Source organism: Danio rerio, chromosome 1, assembly GCF_049306965.1.
Source record: "Danio rerio strain Tuebingen ecotype United States chromosome 1, GRCz12tu, whole genome shotgun sequence".
NCBI lineage: Eukaryota > Metazoa > Chordata > Actinopteri > Cypriniformes > Danionidae > Danio > Danio rerio.
In genome coordinates this window covers 10,904,201-10,926,610 of record NC_133176.1, presented here as the reverse complement: position 1 = coordinate 10,926,610, position 22,410 = coordinate 10,904,201, and the positions used below count along the sequence as shown (strand labels likewise).

At 34.9% G+C, this 22,410-nt stretch overlaps 1 protein-coding gene across 25 annotated transcripts in view; it reads left to right on the top strand.

Moving 5' to 3' along the window:
* The window catches only part of gaa2 (alpha glucosidase 2), a 36,583-nt gene extending 17,485 nt beyond the window's left edge, over positions 1 to 19,098 (top strand). For 4 of the 25 annotated variants that reach the window (XM_005170879.6, XM_002660364.7, XM_073949351.1 and 1 more), the window contains exons 13-20: positions 221 to 354; positions 714 to 865; positions 2,121 to 2,269; positions 2,523 to 2,664; positions 2,762 to 2,860; positions 5,372 to 5,536; positions 7,088 to 7,234; positions 9,519 to 11,140. In XM_005170879.6, the coding sequence (XP_005170936.2) occupies positions 221 to 354; positions 714 to 865; positions 2,121 to 2,269; positions 2,523 to 2,664; positions 2,762 to 2,860; positions 5,372 to 5,536; positions 7,088 to 7,234; positions 9,519 to 9,581 (1,051 nt within the window). In that variant the 3' untranslated portion in view covers positions 9,582 to 11,140. Of the gene's footprint in view, positions 1 to 220; positions 355 to 713; positions 866 to 2,120; positions 2,270 to 2,522; positions 2,665 to 2,761; positions 2,861 to 5,371; positions 5,537 to 7,087; positions 7,235 to 9,518; positions 11,141 to 18,248 lie in introns of those variants that run through there. The other 21 variants (XR_012405454.1, XR_012405452.1, XR_012405456.1 and 18 more) reach the window with 9 other exon arrangements.
* The last annotated feature ends 3,312 nt before the right edge of the window (positions 19,099 to 22,410 follow it).

Genomic DNA, 22,410 nt, shown 5'->3' with positions numbered 1-22,410 from the left:
GATATAATGAAAACTATTTTCACTTCAGATCAATTTAATGCATTCTTCCTGAAAAAAGAAAAGTGTCAGATCAAGTGGCACTTTACAAATAAATAGGCAGAAACACATCTTTCAACCAAAACATTTCTGGGTATATAGAACATTTGAAATGAAGACAGATAAAGCATTTGGAGTCTTTCTTTAATATTGCTAGTGGCTGATGTCCATCTTTCTGTCTCAGTGCTTTGAGGAGGATCACAAAGAAGCGTCCCTTCATTATTTCCCGCTCTACGTTTCCCAGTCAGGGCAAGTATTCAGGCCACTGGCTCGGAGACAACAGGAGCCAGTGGAAAGATCTGGCCACATCTATACCAGGTATAAACACACACACAAACACACTTGTGTCTATATCTCGGTGAAGACTGTAAGATACGTAATGATGTTTCTTCTATAATACTATCAGACCATATATTATCTTTCTCTCTCACTTTATCCCCAAAACCTGTAAACAATCTGCATTTTTTTGCAAATACTTCTTTGTTTTTGATTTCTAAACATGTTTACTCATGGATACCTCTATTTTTGTGCCCACAAAATACACACAAGTCGCCATGAGTCTGTGTACATTCAGCTTTAAGTCACCACCGGGATATGAGCACAAATACACACTCACACACTGCTGAGTTTTGCTTAATGCAGATTTTCTGACAATTGTTTGTTCTTTTTTCTCACAGGTATGCTGACATTTAACATCCTGGGTATCCCTCTGATTGGAGCAGACATTTGTGGGTTTGGCGGCAGCACTACAGAAGAGCTGTGTGTGCGATGGACGCAGCTCGGAGCTTTTTACCCTTTCACAAGAAACCACAACTCCATTGATGAACAGGTGAACTTTCTCCCATCTGCACAAACACTGGGTTTCGCTCACTGATATGTTGCGTATTGTTTAGAATTTGTGCACATGAAACGGGAGGACTCATCACTCACATTTCTAGCTTGTATACATGAGTAATAATAGTATATTTGATGTATCATAATTAACTGAAGCCAGAGATTTTTTTTTCTTTACAACTTTTCTGCATTCTTGACAAACTTGTGAAGCTCTTTCTATAAAAACCGTAGATTTATCCTCAAGCTATGCCAAATGTGTTGTTCTGCTCACAAGCAGCCCAAACACAATAAACCCTTTACAAACTTCTCATTAGCCAGTTATATACATACAGTTGCAGACAGAATTATTAGCCCCCTTGTGTATATTTTTTTCTCCCAATTTCTGTTTAATGGAAAGATTTTTACAACACATTTCTAAATGTAATAGTTTTGATAACTATTTTTTTTTATTTATTTTTTTATATATCTTTGCCATGATGACAGAACATAATATACTACTTGATATTTTTTAGGATACTAGTTTTCAGCTTAAAGTAACATTTAAAGGCTTAAAGTTAATTAGGTTAATTAAGCTAGTTAGATAATTAGGCTAATCATTATATAACAATGGTTTGTTCTGTAGACAATCGAAAAAATATTGTTTAAGGAGGATAATAATGTTGACCTTAAAATATATTTATTTTTAAATTAAAAACTGCTTTTATTTGAGCCGAAATTAAACAAATAAATCTTTTTCTAGAAGAAAAAATATTATAGGAAATACTGTAAAAAATTCCTGCCTCTGTTAAACATCATTTGGGAAATATTTGAAAAAAACTAATTGACAAGAGGGCTAAAAATTTTGACTTCAGCTGCATAAATGTATATCAATGTTGTTAGACTAAGAAAACTTTCAAATCAAGCTATAACATTAATCTTTTATACTTAAGTATAACTAATTCTTTATGTATAAAATTAATTTTAACATAAGTATTAGGCCATCCGAATGTAAAATGTGTATATAAGTGTGCACTTTCAGTTGTTCCTGCTTTTTTAATTCAGAAGTTATTATTAAATCATCTTTGTACACCAATACACTACAACTCTTGAGTATTATAGCTCCTAATTCTTAAATATCATGTGCTGTTTTTGGAGCCTTGCTTGGCTTTTAGACTTTTTTTATTGATATTCCTGTAGTGTTAAGGTCTATCGGTTGTTTTGCTGGTACATATTGTTTTTATATCGTTATGTTTTTGATTGTTTTACCGCAGGATCAGGAACCAACTGCATTCAGTCCTGCAGCTCGTACGGCAATGAAAGAAGCCATCCTGCTTCGCTATTCCCTGTTCCCACATCTCTACACACTCTTCCATCACGCACACGTCAGCGGACGCACAGTCGCCACACCACTGCTTTTCCAGTAAGTTAAATGTGTTTGACCTGAAAACTTTGTGTATTAAATTCTTACAACTTATTTTAGTGTGCATGTGCACTTAAAAAAATAATAATAAAAATATGTTTGGACATACAGTGGAACAAAAGGTTCCGCAGGATCGCCATGCTACATAAATAAACATAATCAGTAAACAAAAAAATGTCTTTTAAATATCAATAACTCTAGGAAATGTTAAGCCCTTATATAAAAGTGAACCAGTGTCTGTGCTGTACTTCAGGTTCCCTACTGATGAAAAGACGTATGGGATTGATAAACAGTTCCTATGGGGGAAGAGTTTGCTTGTCACACCGGTTTTGGATGCAGGGCGAGATTATGTTGTGGGATATTTCCCTAAAGGTCTCTGGTATGACTTTCACACGGTAAGTCACACCTCTAATCAAATCCTCTCTTGAGGTTGTTCGCTAGTTTAACTTGCCAGTCTCATGCAGTATACAAATTTGTTGGTTTGAAATGCAGGGGAACTCATTGATAAGCAGTGGAGAAGAAATCAAGCTTGAGGCTCCAGCAGACAAAATCAACCTGCATCTCAGAGAGGGATCAGTCATACCTACACAGGTGAATCATATATACGGTGCATCTGGAAATATTCATAGCGCGTCACTTTTTCCAAATTTTTTATGTTACAGCCTTATTCCAGAATGGATTCATTTCATTTATTTCCTCACAATTCTACATACAATAACCCATAATGAGAATACGAAACTATTTTTTTTTAATTGTTACAATTTTATAAAAATAAATAAGCTGAAAAATCACATGTACATCAGTATTCGCAGCCTTTGCCGTGAAGCTCTAAATTGAGCTCAGCTACATTCGGGTTCCACTGATCATTCTTGAGATGTTTCAGCAGATTAATTGGAGTTCACCTGTGGTCAATTTAGTTGATTGCACCGCAAAAAATGCTTTTCTTACTTAGATTTTTTTGTCTTGTTTCTAGTCCAAATATCTGAAAATTCCTAAATCAAGAAGAATTTTCTAGACAAGAAAAACATATTTTCTTGTTTTGAGAAATAATATGCCAATAATACATGAGTTTTTCCTTAAAACAAGCAAAATAATCTGCCAATGGGGTAAGCAAAATAATCTTTTTTCAAAAGAAAAAACAAGATTATTTTGCTTACCCCATTGGCAGATTATTTTGCTTGGTTTAAGGAAAAACTCACTTATTATTGGCATATTATTTCTCAAAACGAGACAATATGTTTTGCTTGTTTGGAAAATGCCTCTTGATATAAGACGTTTTAGACATTTAGACTAGAAACAAGACAAAAAATCTAAGCAAGAAAAGCATTTTTTGCAATGTGGACATGATTTGAAAAGGCATACACCTGTCCCAGGGTTGACAGTGCATGTCAAAGCACAAACCAAGCATGAAGACAAAGGAATTGTGTGTAGACCTCTGAGACCGGATTGTCTCGAAGCACAAGGCTGGGGAAGGTTACAGAAAAACTTCTTCTCTGAAAGTTCCAATGAGCACAGTGGCCTCCATCATCTGTAAGTGGAAGATGTTTGGAACCACCAGGACTCTTCCTAGAGCTGGCCGGCCATCTAAGCTGAGTCATCGGGGGAGAAGGGCTTTAGTCAGGGAGGTGGTCAATAACCCAATGGTGACTCTGTCTGAGCTTTAGCGTTCTTCTGTGGAGAGAGAGAAGAGCCTGTATGGTAGAGTGGCCAGACAGAAGCCACTTCCCGCCTGGAATTTGCCAAAAGGCATCTAAAGGACTCTCAGACCATAAGAAACAAATTTCTCTGGTCTGATGAGAATAAAATCAAACTCTTTGGAGTGAATGCCAGGCTAATACCATCCCTACAGTGAAGCATGGTGTTGACAGCATCAGGCTGTGGGGATGTTTTTCAGCAGCAGGAACTGGAAGACTAGTCAGGATAGAGGGAAAGATGAATGCAGCAATGTACAGAGACATTCTGAATGAAAACCTGCTTCAGCATGCTCTTGACCTCAGACTAGGGCGACTGTTCATCTTCCAGCAGGACAATGACCCAAAACACAGCCAAATATCAATGGAGTGGTTTCACAACAACTCTGAGAATGTCCTTGAGTGGCCCAGACAGAGCCCAGACTTGAATCCTATTGAACATTTCTGGAGAGATTTGAAACTGGCTGTACCCCGGCGCAAAAATTCCCAAAGACAGGTGTGCCAAGCTTGTGGCATCCTATGCAAAAAGACTTGAGGTTGTAATTACTGCCAAAGGTGCATCAACAAAGTATTGATTAAAGGCTGTGAATAGTTATGTACATGTGATTTTTCTTTTTTTTTATGATTACATTTTTATTTTCTTCATTAATTTAACAGTATAATCAATTTACAAATGTTTATCTCCTTTTAACATTCCCTTTTCCCTCCCCAACAACGGCAGTGGCTGTCATTAGATGTTGCTATCATAAATCTAGTAAATACAGATAAATAATATAAACCTCAATAAATAAATAAAAAATAAAAAACACACATACAAAACATAATAATAGTAAAAATAAATAAACAAAAAAAAAACTTTACATAAATACAATATTTTTTATTTTTTATAAATTTGCAGCAATTTCAAAACATCTTTTTTCAGATTGTCATTATGGGGTATTGAGTTTAGAATTTTGAGGAAATAAATGAATTTAATCCATTTTGGAATAAGGCTGTTACATAAAAACTGTGAAAAAAGTGAAACGAAAAAAAGGGAACACTTTCCGGATGCCCTGTATATTCCTCATTATTCATGGGAGTTATGTTCTAAAAATAACCTCCAATAGGCAAAATCCGCAAAGTTGTCAACTTTAATTTTATAATCATTATAGATGTTTTAAGGCAGTAAAACCCCTCACTGCACACTTTATACACTTTTCTCAGACAGGCATTAACATTTTCACTCTTATCTAAATAAGTCCAGCTTTATAGAATGAACCCAAAGATCTAAATAATTTGATCTTCATATATTTATTCTGTAATGCATGTGTGGGCATGTTTTTACAAGTTATTATATGTTATAGTATTATATGTTCTATATTATTATAAGTTAAAGTTATTATATATAAATAATGTTGTGTTTGTGTTTCAGAGACCGAACACCACATTATGGGTGAGCAGCGGTCAGCCTCTTCATCTGATTGTGAGTCTGAGCGAGGACGGCCGGGCCAAGGGTGATCTGTACTGGGATGATGGAGAGACCATTGACTCGTATGAGAGCAATCAATACGCTTACATCTATTTCACAGTAGAACAGGTACTGAAAACAGCCCCAGCGTGCTCTACTTTCAGTCAGCTTTCATCAGATCCTCACACTATGGACACATTAGAAAACATTTACTAATTTAACTGTTTAAATGCTACTCTTGTTTTCATATAATTGTTTTTCTATTAAAGTACAAATAACATCAAAAGTAACCATGTGATTTTGTAAGCTCACATTGCTAGTTTTGGAGTGAACATTTCATCCGTGCATGTCATTAAGAAAAAATTGTTTGCCCTTGAAATCATTCATTGAAATCTGATATGTTATTTTTTAGTTAAATACTCAGATTATGGGCCCTATCATACACCCGGCGCAGTGTGGCGCAAGGCGTGGCGCAGTAGTCTTTTGGTAGTTTAAGCTTGGCGCAGGAGTCGTTTTGAGGCGATGCGCTACGCTGTTTAAATAGCAAATGCATTAGCGCTCATTTTTGCGCCCATAGGCGTTCTGGTCTAAAAAGGAAGGCGTCCTGAGGCTGACCACTGGCGCGTTGCTATTTTGAGAATCTATGTTAGATTTTTAATTAGACCAAAACTAACCCGGTCTAAACTCCGGCGCAGAGTTGCGCCTCGCTTACGCACTGCTTAATACGCACAAGAGAGCAATAGGCAAATATCTTTACATATGAAAAAATGTAAATATTAAGGATATTTATAGGATATAATAAGAATAGATATAGAATATAAATATAAAGGATTAAAATATTACAAAACATATTATTTTCTAGCCTACATAAATATGAAAAACCACTGCTTTTATGTCTTCTTTATCTCAGGAGGCTTTTTCAGTTCATTCATAACTATTTGCTTTTGTATAATGTTATTATTATTATTAGCAGTATTATTTTATATCCATATTTATATTTGTTTTATTAAAAACAAGCTTAGATTTGCCCACCTGTCAGGTTTTAGACCATATGGAAATTAGAACTGAATTTAGAAATAGTTTTGAAACGAATATTTGCGCTTAACAAACAAAAGTATTTATTTATAGACTAATTGATGTTTGTGCTTAAAGGTTTCCCTATCCAAGGCAGATTTCCCGTCCTTAAATTAGCAAAAACGCGTCCTGACACGCCCGTGAAAGCGTTTGCGCCCTGCGTTTTGCGCTCCGTGCATGAACCGTCAAAATAGAGCCCTTTGTCTGTCTGAGGTTTTGGGCGTGGCTAACACGCTTAACTCCGCCCCTCCAGCTGTCAGTTTTGATAACAAACAGAAATGGTGAGGAGGAGGAGTCTGTTGGGTTTTAATAATTCTGTCGAAACCCTTTCCCAATCTTTCTGAATGAAATGCCTACTTTACTACATCCACTTAGCCCGCAGTAAAAAAACAAGCCACGCCCACTGTTTTCTACATGAATTTAGGAAAAAAAACAGTCACAGCTTCCATTTCATGTGGACTTTAAACGTGCAACCTGCTAGTTAATGTTCTCTAAACAATCATTTTTTCAGATAAGTTGTGTAAATCACATTGATCTGTAGCGTGTATGTTGTTTGGAGTCATTAATAATGCTATAATAACAATGTCCTTTGTTAATGGTCTTCAGAACACAATGATGTCAGAGGTGCTGCATAATCATGAGGAGGCCACTTACATCACTGTGGAGACCGCCTCCTTTTATGGAGTGAAGGCGAAGCCAGAAAATGTAACCGTGAATTCGCAGGAGGCGGCGTTCACTTACCTTGACAATCAGGTAATATATTTATTATTGGGGGTTTTTAGGAGGCTATGGGTTATGAAATGCTGTTGATACTAAATATGTAAAGAAACTGTGTATTTTATTACCGGTTGAATTTCAAACTCTTCCCAATAACTTTTCCCAATCAGCAATTGGCTCTGCAATTTTGGAAAGGCTTTACTACAATAATAAAAAAAGAAAGTTTAACAGAAATGGATTAATAAAGTACACTAGCTGACAAAAGTTTTGTCATCAATCCCAGTTTTAAGAGCAACAAATAATAACTTGACTTCTTGTTGATCGTTTGGAAAAGTGGCAGAAGGTCAGTTTTTCTGATGTATTATCTGTTGAACTGCACCCCAATCATCATAAATACTGCAGAAGACCTGTTGGAACACACATATACCCAAGATTCTCATAAAAATCAGTCAAGTTTGGTGAAGAAAAAAATCATGGTTTGGGGTTACATTCAGTACAAGGGCTTGCGAGAGTAGATGGCTCAACAGCCTGAGGTATCAAGATATTTGTGCTGCCCATTACATTACAAACCACATGAGAGGGCAAATTCTTCAGCAGGATATATCGCTCCTTCTCTTACTTCAGCCTCCATATCAAAGTTCCTGAAAGCAGAGAAGGTCAAAGTGCTGCAGGATTGGCCAGCCCAGATATGAACATTATTGAGCATGTAAGATGGAGGAGGCATTAAAGATGAATCCAAAGAATCTTGATGAACTCTGGGAGTCCTGCAAGAACGCTTTCTTTGCCATTCCAGATGACTTTATTAATCAGTTATTTGAGTCATAGCAGAGATGTATGGATGCAGTCCTCCAAGCTCATGGGAGTCATACACAGTATTATTTTTTTTTCCCACTGCAGCATGACTTTATATTCTATACTGTACATTATTTCTGTTAAGTGACAAGACTTTTGTCTAAGCAAAGTCAGACCTTACTGTCCTAATTAAATTATTAAAAACAAGGCATGATCATATTTTATTGTGGTATAATAAGTGTAATCTAGAGGCCTTTGCCTTTCATAAAAGCCACTTCTGATACCAAATGATCAACTAGAAGTCAAGTTATTATTTGTTGTTCCTAAAACTTGGATAGATGATAAGACTTTTAGTAGGTAGTGTATATTTTACAAGAAAGTATTTAAACATTTTTAATTAATTCAAAATTTATGTAATGGAAGTGCAAATTCCATTATATAATGCATTACTTGTCGTTTCTCTGAAGTTATTTATAAAGGCTAATTTGTCACTGAAGAAAAATTCAACATTTATTGTCATTTTTCGTCAGTGTAGAAGGTTGTTAAATGAATAATATATTTTTTGTAGTTTTTTTTATTTTTCTATTTGAGTTTTCATAGGCAATATTGCTACTTTTTTAAAGTAAATTATTTACATTATTTGTAAATACAGCAATAACACTGTTGTACTGTAAAATAAAACAAATGAGCAATAAAGTAATTATTATTTTACTGTAAAACTACAGCATTAATAAACACTTACATGTTTTACTCTGAAACCAGTAGGGCAATTAGACCATTTCAATGTAGCGATTTCACTGGCCCATGAACATTTCCTGCTGGTTGCCAAACTATTTCATATCTGTAACAAAAGGCAATTTAATCATATCTTAATGTTTAAGACAACTCCCTTAACATTATTTATCAAAATGTGGACATTTTTAGATTTTTTTGAGCTACAGAAATAAAAAATGTAATACAGGAAATACATTAAGACCATTGTTACTGTTTACATCCCTCAAAATGGTCTATATTTATTTAAATAAATCTCAGTTGCATGACATTAGAAACACATGAAGCCATGTTGTGGTAAACGGTTGAATCTTATACATCCTTCACCCTTAAAAATCACCAGCAACTCATGGAAAATCTGGAAAAGTCATGAAATTTTGACATGGAATTTTTTTATGCCTGGAAAAGTTTTGGAAAAACAGAAAAACCCACAAAGTTTTGGAAAAGTTGTAGAAAACATATCTGTATACCAATAACATACTCTCACATTATTAGTGCAGTGAAAGCATCATCTAAATCAGTTTTACATGGATATAAATATAAACTGAAACTGAATAGATTATTTTGTGTTCATGAGATGCTGTAATAAATTTAAACATACACAGTTTTTCTTTTACCACGCATATGTACAGTAGATGCATGAAACATTAGGTCAATGGCTTTGAAAAATCATGGAAAAGTCATGGAATTTTAGTAGTAAAAATGTGTATAAACCCTGATTGAAAAAAAATGTATTTATTGTCTTGTGTCCGTCTAGGTGCTGACAGTAACAGACCTGGGTCTGAACCTCAGTCATAACTTCACAATCAGTTGGATGTAAAATGTGAAAAATCGTCAAAGGCGTTTCATAATCACAAACTGCTGCAGGAATTAAAATCTTTATCTCAATACTTGGGCCGGTGTATTTCAGGTTCACGCCTGAGATTAAACATGAACTGGAGAAATATGACAGGTTATTGATTGTATGTTGAATTTCTCATGTGAAGAGATTATTGCACTCAGAGGAGGTGAAACCAGAGAGACTTGATTAAATGCATTAGTTTGATTCGTTGAGTGGATAGACACTAGATTTTTATATTTGCTATTATATTACTGCCTGTTATTGCTGATATAGTTTCTAGAACAAACAAAAAAAGGTATTCTGTCCATTTTAAGTATTTTAATGTTAAATAAAGTTCCTTGTATTAACGTAAACTTATGCCACACCATCAAAATATTAATCAAGTTCAATATAAAAGGGTTAGTTCACCTCAAAATCTAAGTTGACTCACTATTTACTCATCCTAAAGCAGGGGTGTCCAAACTCGGTTCTGGAGACCCGGTGTCTTGGAAAATGTATCTCCAACTTGCTTCTACACACCTGTCAGGAAGTTTCTAGTATATCCAAGCGCTTGATTAGCTGGTCCAGGAGTGTTTGATTAGGGTTGGAGCTAAACTCTCCTGGACACCGGCCCTCCGGGACAAAGTTTGGACACCCCTGTCCTAAAGCATAGGTCTCAATCTGGATTCCTGGAGGGCCGCAGCTCTACATAGTTTTGCTCCAACCCTAATCAAACACAGTTGATCCAAATAATCGAGGTGTACAAAAGAGTCTTGAACAACTTGATTAGTTGAATAAGCTGCGTTTAATTAAGGTTGGAGCAAAAATGTGCCAAGCTGCGGCCCTCAAGGAATCCAGTTTGAGACCTATGTCCTAAAGTGTTTTCAAACCTTTATGAGTTTCTTCCTTCTGTCAAACATATAAGAAGATATTTTGAAGAATGCTTGGAACCTGTAACCATTGACTTCCAAAGTAGGAAAACAAATACTATGGAAGTCAATGGTTACAGGTTTTACTACATTCTTCAAAATATCTTCTTTTGTGCTTGAAGACTCATACATGCTTGAAATGAGAGTAAATGATGGTTTTTGGATGAACTATCCCTTTAATTTTGAACATTTTTATAAGAATGCATTGGACCATCACAGCAGATTTCGTCCAAATGATGTCTTTACATTGAACTGCATATATGTATATTTTGTTTACAAGCGGGTTTGCACTGTTCATTCGGATGTTGCAGAAATGCATGTTAAGAGCTTTAGTTAGCAAGCATTATTTAAGTTGACAGGCTTGTATTTAACAGTACGATCAGTCAGTCTGAATGCGTTCTGTTCAATCGTGTGGTGTGAAACCATCAAAGCAAATCACTGTACAGTATTCATCAGAGGCATAATTCTGCAGTATTTTGTAAATTGCTACCACATGCTGTCAACGTTGTTGTTTCTAACATGACATTGTGCCTTATATTTCATCAAAGCTGTGATTTTCAACATTCAGTGGCTTTACTGTGAATGTATAAAACCCTCTGTTATAAAAATAAAAACCGGGGCGCTTTAAAACTTTTATCAAAATGTAATGGAAAAATCCAATGACAATGCTGAAGCTAAAGTATATATATGAGGCTGTTGGAGGCTTCTTTTCTTGAAATGACTCTAGAGAAACTGCTGTACAGTGTTTGGGAGGACATACAGGGTAGTGTGCAATAAAATAAAAAGGTGAAAAAAGTGTTCATCTCTTTGTATTGTTTTGACTTGAGTCAGTGATGTGCAAATTAACCGTCACATGCAAAAGCCATAGATGGTATTAGCAAGTGGTAACATGCTGAAAGCAACTCTAAACTTGTTAGTAAACATGTGAAAGGTGCCATTAAATTGAAATTAACCATTTTAATGTTAGTTTTTGTTTGTCAGCTTTAAGGATAGTTGTTAACTAGTGTGTTCAAAACAGTGATAAAATTTAAGCTTGCAGTTTGTTGCTTTCAGATCAACGAAATCAAAGCATCAAAGATTTATTTTCACCTCACCCCCAGTGTTTGGTGTAGTCAGTTACAAAGTAACTAGTTCGAGTAATTGGATAACTTTTGTGCTGAAAAGTTAAAGTAAGGGATTACTTTTCATTTTCAGGTCATTTAATTAGTTACACTCATAGACCTGGTCAGCAACTATATTTAGGTAGGCTGTGGCGTTGACGCGATGCTCAATTGGTACTAATGGGCCCAAAGTGTCCAAGAAAATATCCCCAACACCATTACACCACCATCAGCAGCCTGAACTGTTGTTACAAGGTAGAATGGATCCATGCTTTCATGCTGTTGACCTCAAATTCTGACCCTACCATCCGTATGTCACAGCAGAAATAGAGACTCATCAGACCGGGCAACGTTTTCCCAATCTTCTATTATCTAGTTTGGGTGAGCTTGTGTGAATTGTAGCATCAGTTTCCTGTTCTTAGCTGACAGGAGCGGCACCCAATGTGGTCTTCTGTTTCTGCTGCCTCAAGGTTGGACGTGTTGTGTGTTCAAAGATGCTCTTCTGCAGACCTCGGTTGTAACAAGTGCTTATTTGAGTTACTGTTGCCTTTCTATCAGCTGGAACCAGTCTGGCCATTCTCCTCTAACCTCTGGCATCAACAAGGCATTTGCATCCACAGAACTGCCGCTCTCTGGATATTTTCTCTTTTTCTGACCATTCTCTCTAAATGCTAAAGATGGTTGTGCATGAATATCCCAGTAGATCAACAGTTTCTGAAATACTCAGACCAGCCCGTCTGGCACCAACAACCATGCCACGTTCAAAGTCTCTTAAATCACCTTTCTTCCCCATTCTGATGCTCGGTTTGAACTGCAGCAGATCATCTTGACCAAGTCTACATGCCTAAATGCATTGAGTTACTGGCGTGTGATTGGCTGATTAGACCTCAGGTGCTCCGGTTTCCACCACAGTCCAAAGTCATGCGCTTTAAGTGACTTGGGTAAGCTAAATATTTCTGTAGTGTATGGGTGTTTCCCAGTGATGGGTTGCAGCTGGAAGGGCATGAAATATTGTCATCGCTTTAAAATGTTTTGTCTTTTGATATAATGTTTATAATTCTTAAAGTGTTACATTCATTTAATAAAGCTAAAAGGTCCAATTTAGCTCATGTTTAAAAAATTTAAAGAGTTTAATTTCTATTGTCTGTGCAGCATTGAGATTTATATGTAGTGCATTTAAGCGTTGTGTTGAGTCAAGTAATTTAATAGCTTATTGAGTAATGAGTTACTGTACGGACACAGTAATAAAACATGTAATTTAAATACAATTTTAATTATGTAATTAGTAATTAATTACTTTTTTGAAGTAATTTAACCAACACTGGTCACCTCATACTTCATGTTCATCAAATCTTGGCCAATCAAATGCTCTATAGTATCTGACATGTCCCGCCCCTTCAAGATGCTTTTTATTTATTGTGCAGGATCTCAACCAAGGTGACGCAGTGGCGCAGTAGGTAGTGCTATCACCTCACAGCAAGAAGGTCGCTGATTCGAGCCTCAACTTGGTCAGTTGGCGTTTCTGTGCGGAGTTTGCATGTTCTCCCTGCGCTTGCGTGGGTTTCCTCAGGGTGCTCCGGTTTCCCCACAGTCCAAAGTGTACGAGTGTGAATCGACTCCTCCCTCAAAATTTCATTGGCTGTGGTTTGGTAGCTTGAATGAGCTGATGGGGAATGAGTTGTTGTCAGATCATGTAGTGTGTGACCCCCCTCTTGTGGATCATTCACAGAGTGTTGCGTAGTGTGAACACCACAGAGATTAAAAGACACAAAGTCAAGTCATGTAGTGTGAACGGCACAGCGATCTGCTGATGTTTAAAATCCTGTAGTGTGAACTAGGCTTAAGACTGCTGCTGACCTCGCAACCCGGCCCTGGAAAAGCGGTAGAAAATGAATGAATGAATAAACTTTTAACTTTGAGGTAACAACATTGACTGTTTAGGTAGAACTGTATTGAAAATGTACCACCCCAGTAACAGCTTTGTACCTTCATTTCTGATAAATTTGACTTGATCTTATATTTGGTATTATGATTATTAACTTTTTTTTTCCTCATTGTGGCCATGCCATTGGCCCATGAACACTTCCATGCTTGGCTTATTGTCAAACTATTTCATAACCATAACAAGGCAATTCAATCTGCTATCATAACATTATTTATCTATATGTGGACCTATTTGGATTCTCAGAAGCTATGGAAATTAAAAGTGTAAAACAGTTAATACAATAGAACTATTGCTATTGTTTACATCCCTCAAAATGGTCTATACAAAGTTTAACTTAATATTTTTAGTCAGTTTGTCCGATGTATATTGAGACGACTAGAAAAAATTATTCAATTCAAGAACAAAAAAATTAGGCAGCAAGATGTTTTTATAGTGTGTGAATATATGAAGTGCTCTTGAGCTGAAATAAATGGTTATGAGTATTTGGCTACACACTGTGATTGGCCGATCAATTACAACTGACTTTAACCAATCAGAGTAGGGGGAGGGGTTTAGACAGTTTGAATCCTTGAACAAACTGTTTCAGATTAGTTGATGAAGCTGATGCAGCAGTGTTTATTATTATTATTATTATTATTATTATTATTATTATTATTGTTATTATTGTTGATTTTCTTTTCAGCTTAGTCCATTCATTAATCGGAGGTCACCACAGCAGAATGAACCGTCAACTTATCCAACATATGTTTTATGCAGCGGATGCCTTTCCAGCTGCAACCCGTCACTGGGAAACACCCATACACTCTCATTCACACACATACACAACGGACAATTTAGTTTACCCAATTTATCTATAGTGCATGTCTTGGGACTTGTGGGAGGAGCATCCGGAGGAAACCCACACGAACAAGGGGAGAACATGCAAACTCCACACAGAAATGCCAACTGACCCAGTCGGGGCTCGAACCAGCGACCTTGTTGCTGTGAGGCGATAGCGCTACCCACTGCGTCACTGTGACACTATTATTATTATTATTATTATCATACTTTTGCAAACACATTATAGTAGACTTCCAAATCAAAATTGGGAACTAAAAAAAATTATAGGGGGACTTAACCCTTTAACTGTTATTGTATCCACCTGCTGGACCTTTTTTGGATATTATTGCTTATTACAAAACTTAGATATGCAATATTTCTTAAAGAATGCTGTTTTTTTTTTTCTTTAACCACATTTAAACACCTTTCCTAGTTGTTTTTAAGAAGCTCTGTTGTAAAGCTAGCGCTGCTAGTCAAACATGGCATCCTCTGGGATTGTATCTGCACGTCTGATCCTTCAGCTTTCATCTCACACTGACTCGAGACCTGTTTGAAGATCAAAGCCAGACTTTTGCTTCCACATGACAGCAAGTTGAAAGCTGTGCTCCTGTACGGGCCAATGCTAGCAGAAAGAAATAAAGACCAAAAGAAATTAAATAATAAGACAACGTTGGGGGAAAAAGACAGCTTATTCAGTTTAATCACAGGTTAATTGAGTAATTAAAACATCCTTTATGTAGTAAATAACATGAAACATATTTATGAGCATGCTCTGCCAACAGATTTACCATAACACACAACCATCTTTAATGCATGCCAAAACACTGCACACCAGGATAATAGTCATAATTACTACCGTGCAAATGTGCTTTTGACAGGTTAATGAATATGAAACATCTCCTGTCGTTATCCACTTGATAACACTGTAATGTTCTGCAGTAAAAAAGCATCTTAATTACTAGAGGACTTTTAAAAAGACTCTTCAGTTTAAGGATGTACTGCAAGGTTTGCGGTTTTAAACGACCATCGGAGATTAAATAAAGGTCTCTATTATAACATGGACGTCATCACAGAATCCAGTCATGAATTGTTGAATTGACTGTAAAGGCAGAATGTAAAAATGTGGCTTTTTGCAACAGGCAATTTGTTAGAAACACTTCTGTTTTATATGTTTGTTTGTGTAGCAATTATATCGCTTGTAAAGATTATTTTATACTTTACTGTTCTATTTTCTATAGATATATTATTTTTATCTAACGTTTTAAATATTGTATATTTGTTCTTATTTTCTGTAGCTATAACTCTATTTCTTCAACTGTTTGTTGTTTGTGTTTTTACTTATTATATTCCCTAATTTAGATACTTATTCCTATTTATATATTTATTTATCAGTTCTGTCTGGTTCTCGAATCTGATTGGCTGATAGCCTTGCAATATTCTGCAATAACAGTACTTGTAAAGCCTCTTCACCCTTGTGTATTACTCAACCCACAGAGGAGTTTGACAAGTATTGCTGCTGTTGAACAACAGTGTGCTTTAGATGCTTTTTTAGAAGAGAATGTAGTTGTTTAGATTGCAACTATGCAGTTTATTTATAAGAATAGTGCCTATTTTAAATATTTATAATTTCGTAGATTCAGCCATACTGAGCAGAGCAAAGACACAGACCATAAGATGGAGACAGTGACCGCATAATAAATCATTAGGGGAGAAAAGATGGCATTTTCTTTTCGTATTTCAAACTACAGCTGATCAAATTGTTATAAGGCAGGTATGGGACATTGTAAGTCGATCTCTCTCTTTTGTATGTTGTTGTGTTGTATTTATACCATAAAAATTTGCTAATATTTGCTTTGCTTTGGCTTTTTCTGAGTTAATTCCTGTGGACTCTTGGTTGCAACAGAGAAATACTGGGAAATCTCTCTGTAGACTGATGGTATTTCATGCCGTTCAGCCTTAAAATGTGAGCAAAATCACCTGTTTTGTCCTTACTTTAGACATTACGCTAGAGAATCATTCAAATACTAGCTCTTAAGTGGTGTTGGTGAATTACCAACATTTCTGTTGCCGTCAGCAGCAGATTGGAATGAATGGCAAAAGAAAGTAGTTCCTCGTACAAAAGGATTTTTGATGTTTGATTTTCGTTTTTTTATACACACGATTATGCTGTCGAACTGTTGCATGAACGCAATATCACATGAGCAGCAATGCAACACTAAGGCACACCTTCCACCAGTGCTGAAATACAGCCATCACACTGCTACTCGTGTGATATTCCTTATATATATATATATATATATATATATATATATATATATATATATATATATATATATATATATATATATATATATATATATATATATATATATATATATACATATTTATAAGGTCATAGGTGGTTGTATAAACATTTCACTGCATATTTTACTGTGTATGAGACAAGTAAAATTTAGACATGATTTAGTATATGAAGATATGAACACATGAACTGCTCTGAGTCACTTTTCTGTTTCTTTTATAAGAAACTGTATTCATATCATGTACAAACTAAAACTTATGCTTCTTCATAACAGACCAATCAAAATAAATCTTCAATTAACTATGTAATTTTGACAGAAATACATTATTTTTATATCATAGGATATACTTCTCAAGGTAAAAGTAATAATACAAGTTGCAATTTATATATATAATTAAATAATTACACAATTGTTTCTTCCATGCATTTATTTTAACCTGAATAAATTACATTTAAAAGTAAGCTAATTATATTGAATTAAAACACTAACGACTGAAATATTACATTTTACATAGCTGTTTTCAATTTTAATATCTTTTTAAAATGTCATTTATTACTGTGATGACAAAGCTGTTTAATTTTTTTAAATTATAAATTATTATGAATTGATAAATTAAGTGTAAAACTTGGTTACTTTTGACCAATTTAATGCATCCGTGCTTAAAGAATAAAACTATATTAAGATCACAAACTTGGAGTTTTTACACAATATAAATAAATCATATCATAAACCAATGACAGTATTTATTTCTTTAAGGCCCTTTACAGTATAAAGTTTTAATGAGAAAAGATCAAGTGAACATAATAAAATAAAACCTTAAGAAAACTGAATAGTACATAATACAAAATGTATGAATTATGCTTGATTTTGAGGTCACGTGACAGCATAAAATATTCATGAAGTAAGTTTGCTCTAATGATTTATAATAATAAACTTAATGCATAACAAACACTGCGTACATTCTGAAATCACCCAGAATGAAGAATGTTGCTTAATACTTCAAGTTAGATATTTTGTCTCCCGTTTAATACATTTATTTCAAATTGTTCTTTATTATACAACTTTATTCTACTTTATTTCTTTTAACTCAAAATGAAATAGTGTTTATTTTGGCTGTGAAAACATAATTGATTTCTCTTTTATTTCCTCCTAGAAGAAACAATAACACAATATCTCTTCCTCCCCCTCATTCTCAGTGTATATTGAAGACTTGAGAGAAAACAGCTTCCAGATGTTTCACATTCTCACTCTTTCACGTCTCACTTTACTTCCAGCAGCCAAAGAAGTGACAGTATAACATGGATTGTTGCCTTTTTGTCGGTTTATGTCTGTCACCATGTTTAGATAACTGAGCAGGGCTTTGGGGAGGCAGAATCATTTTTACACAAATATACTGTAAAGTTGATGCAGGAAAGCAACTTTTAATGACTTTTAAAAGGCACCCATTTTACCCCTTTTGAATGTGTCTGTAAGGTGACAGCTCAAAATATCCATAAAATTGTTTATTATACCCTGCTTAAAAATGTCTAATTTGGCGTAATTTGAGAAAATTTTAGCTTTTTTTTTTGTAGCCTGTGCCTTTAAATGCAAATGAGCTGGTCCTTCCTGCCCACCATTCCCACATGTGGATCTGCTTCACATCAGAGACAGCAGTCAGTGAGTGACAGAGACCCACACGGATGCAGCAAAGATCCAGTTTATGAGTTAAAAAAATACCAAGTAAGGTTATTTTAATTGATGTATTTGTTATGGAGTTTATTTAAGCCTTTCTGCAATGATGAGTCACACACAAATGCCATTACAAAATTTGCAATACACACATGTGTAAATTTGCACTGTTTTTGCATGTCTACTACAAGTCAACATACACTGATTGAAACATTCTCGTATTGTTGTACTGACACTATATGAGGCACTCATTTAATTTAATAAAGTTGACTGTTGGGTTTTACCGTGTATAATGATTCCAGCGGTTATGAATTACATAGCAATTTTTTATTATTATTATTACAACTTTCACTGGTTTAAAAACATTTTAAAGCTGTTAAACTCATTCTTGAGGTGCAGCTGATCACAAAAAATTGGAACAGATCTTTTAATCCAAGTTTGCATCACTTCTTTTGGCAATCAATCTCTGTTTTTCTCTTTATGTTCCAATTGTGATGAAAGTATGTGGCTCATTTAAAAAACGCAGGAAGAAAACATACATTTTCAATTCATTTTCCTTAAACTGGAATGATATAAAACCAAAGTATAATTTGTAAATCAAATATTTTTAGGGCATCACGGTGGCGCCGTGGGTAGCACGACCCCCTCACAACAAGAAGGTTGCTGATTCGAGCTCCGGCTGGGTCAGTTAGCATTTCTGTGTGGAGTTTGCATGTTCTTCCCATGTTGGCGTGTGTTTCCTCCGAGTGCTCACCCCCCAAAGTTAAAAGAAATGCACTGTATACAGTAGACGAATTGAATAGTGAATATAGTGTGTGTGTGTGTGTGTGTGTGTGTGTGTGTGTGTGTGTGTGTGTGTGTGTGTGTGTGTGTGTGTGAATGAGAGTGTATGGGTGTTTCCCATTGTTGGGTTGCGGCTGGAAGGGCATCTGCTGCTTAAAACATATGCTGGATAAGTTGGCGGTTCATTCCGCTTTGGCGCCCCCAGATTAATAAAGTGACTAACCCGAAAAGAAAATCAATGAATCAATTATTAATGCAAAATAATGTTTAAACATGAACATGGGGAACATTCTGTCACTAATTTTACTAATTCAATTAAAGGTAAATTGAATAATCTCAATTGGCCATAGTGTATGTGTGTGAAAGAGTGTGAAGAGGTGTTTCCCAGTGTAAGGTTGTGGCTGGAAGGGCATCCGCTTTTAAAACATATGCTGGATAAGTTGATGGTTCTTTCCACCGTGGTGACTCCAGATTAATAAATGGACTAAGCCGAAAAGTAAATGAATGAATAAATAATGAGAGAAATTTAATGACATGCCTCAAAGCGTACTACAGCAACTTTTTTATACTGTAAAATGTGATTAATTACTTAAAGTAAGTAAACCCATTGCCCTAAAAGCGATAAGTTGACTTTACTTTAAAAAGTGAGTAACTCCCATTGAAACTAGGAGCTTTTAAGTTGATTTAACTTCATTTCTTTAATTATGCACAGTTCATTTAATTTTATTAAACAAATAGTGCAACTGGTTTAATTTTTTTTAAAGTAAAGTCAACTAATTGTTTTACAGTTCATGTAACAGAGTTGAAATTAAGACAAAAAAATACAAATAATACAGAAAATAGATGTTTCTAAATGTTAATTTTTATATAATTTTCTAAACACACCCCAACAGATGAAAACTAAACAATTATTTCATGATAATTAAGGCTAAATGTGTGATTCAGGAGGCGGAGACAATCAAAACTAGTTATAGTGGTCTTTAGTTAATATTTCCAAGACCCTAAATACACATATAGACATTATAAACAAACATCATACATACAACTTGAAATAATTTGTTATTATTCAAAACTCAGACATCAGTTTTTTCTTTCTCTAGGAGATGCAAAATCTAAAAAAGGAATGAATGTCTTCGGTAAATCATGGTAAACTAAATCTTTATATCTTTTAAATCTCTCTGTATATAAAAATATTAATGTTATGGCAACAATCCAATTTGGTCTCATACTGACATCTGTTGGTCAAACAAAGAATGACAATCAGTTCTAAAATATTCTCAAATCCTCTTCAAATGTTTGACACGTTCTGCATATACATATACTCATATTATGTACATTTTATTGTTGAAGTTATTCATTCATTCATTCATTTATTAACTAAGATAAATACTAAGCAAAGTCACTTGACATGTTGATTTTAATATGCGTGATCAAGTAGTCTAATTTAGTCTAGAAAGAAGCGGCTTTAAGCCTAAATATGTTGAACACAAAAATAAGGTCAATCATTTATAAAGTGCAGGTCTTGATTTGTTGTTTCCTTCAGTGTGACTCAGCGAGAATAGACAAGTCCAACTACATCAACAGACACACCCATATTTGAACATAACTAACACTGTCAGCACTGACCCGCCATAAAACACCTCAACCACTGAAGAGAAACTCTATCAGATTACAGACATACAGATACAAAGCATGCATTTGCATTTTAGTTTTACATAGGTTGTGTAAAACTTATATTCAAACTAACAGTGCACATTGTAAAAAAAAAAAAAAAAAAAAAAAGACAGAAGAAATATATTAAACAAAGTGGCGTCCCTTTTAAGGAAGGATCTTAATATGTTTAATGATCTTAAAATGACAAATTAACCCACATTTTTACCACGATTTACAGAAAACACCTTCTATAATATCAACCAGTGTAACCGAATATACTGGAAAATCTTGTCAGGCATATTTTGATCAAGACTCTATTTAAGGATCAAAGTCCTGCCCAAAATATATTAATAATTATTTGCTATTTTAAATAGTTATTTCTTTCCTGCTGGTCTTCAAATCATTGTAGGTTTCAAACATCAGAAAGATTTCATCAGAAAGATTTCATTCATTCATTTTCTTTCGGCTTAGTCCCTTTATTCATCAGGGGTTGCCACAGCAGAATGAACCACCAACTTTTCCAGCATACGTTTTACACAGCAGATGAACTTTCAGCTGCAACCCAGTACTGGGAAACACCCATACGCACTCATTCACACTATGGACAATTTAGTTTATTCAATTCACAAATACCGCATGTCTTTGGGGGAAACTGGAGCACCTGGAGGAAACCCACACCAACATAGTGAGAACATGCAAACTCTGCAGAAAGAATATAAAGTTTTTTTTACAGACACAACATTTCTCATATCACTTTTGCAGAACTCTTCACACAAATTTTCCAAACCGACTTTCAGCTTGGCAAAGCAGTTCATTTCACTTTCAAAATGCACTACAACTACCAAAACACTTTATTCAGGTCTCAATTAAACTCCTTTTTCCAGAACACTAGCAAAGGTTGACAGCCGACAAACATACTTTGTCACCCACAAAACAATGACCTAAAAAACACTAACAACATGTAGCTTCACACAGTGTTTTATTGTGTAAAACAAGGACACATCTCTGTTTATAATTGCACTATATGTTGTATATAACTGCAACATATGTTACTGGAATGAATCAAGCATGACGCAGAATTCTTTTTTCAGAAAACTTTTTTTTTTTTTTTGCACTAAGTAATACCAAAACACACACAAAAAAATGAAAACAACAGTCTGTTAATCTGGCTGGTTAAAACAGCATTTTTAGATTTGAAATATCTTTCAATAAAATATTGCTGATGAATTTTGCTGTCTTATTCAGTTTTGCATTATGATATTGTTTTGAACGTAAGCTTAAGCATTTTGAAAAAGTGCAAAATGTCCTGTACTAACAAAGATTTTTGGCAGTTGTTTTGTCTGAGTTAGAAAAGAATTCATGAAATTTGAGAAATGTAGTCACTGAATGCATTTTGTGCCAAAAAATGAAAATTGATCCTCAGTTTAGTCCACATAGACTTGTGCTCACCGTGTGAAGAGTTTTGCAAAAGTTACCTAAGCATTAAGAAATGTGTCCTAGCGTCTGTAAATAAAACTGTAATCTTTTCTCTTTTTTATAAAATAGTACTGTCACTTTTACTAGAACTTCTGTTAAGCTGCTTTGACACAACCTACATTGTAAAAGCGATATAGAAATAAACATGAATTG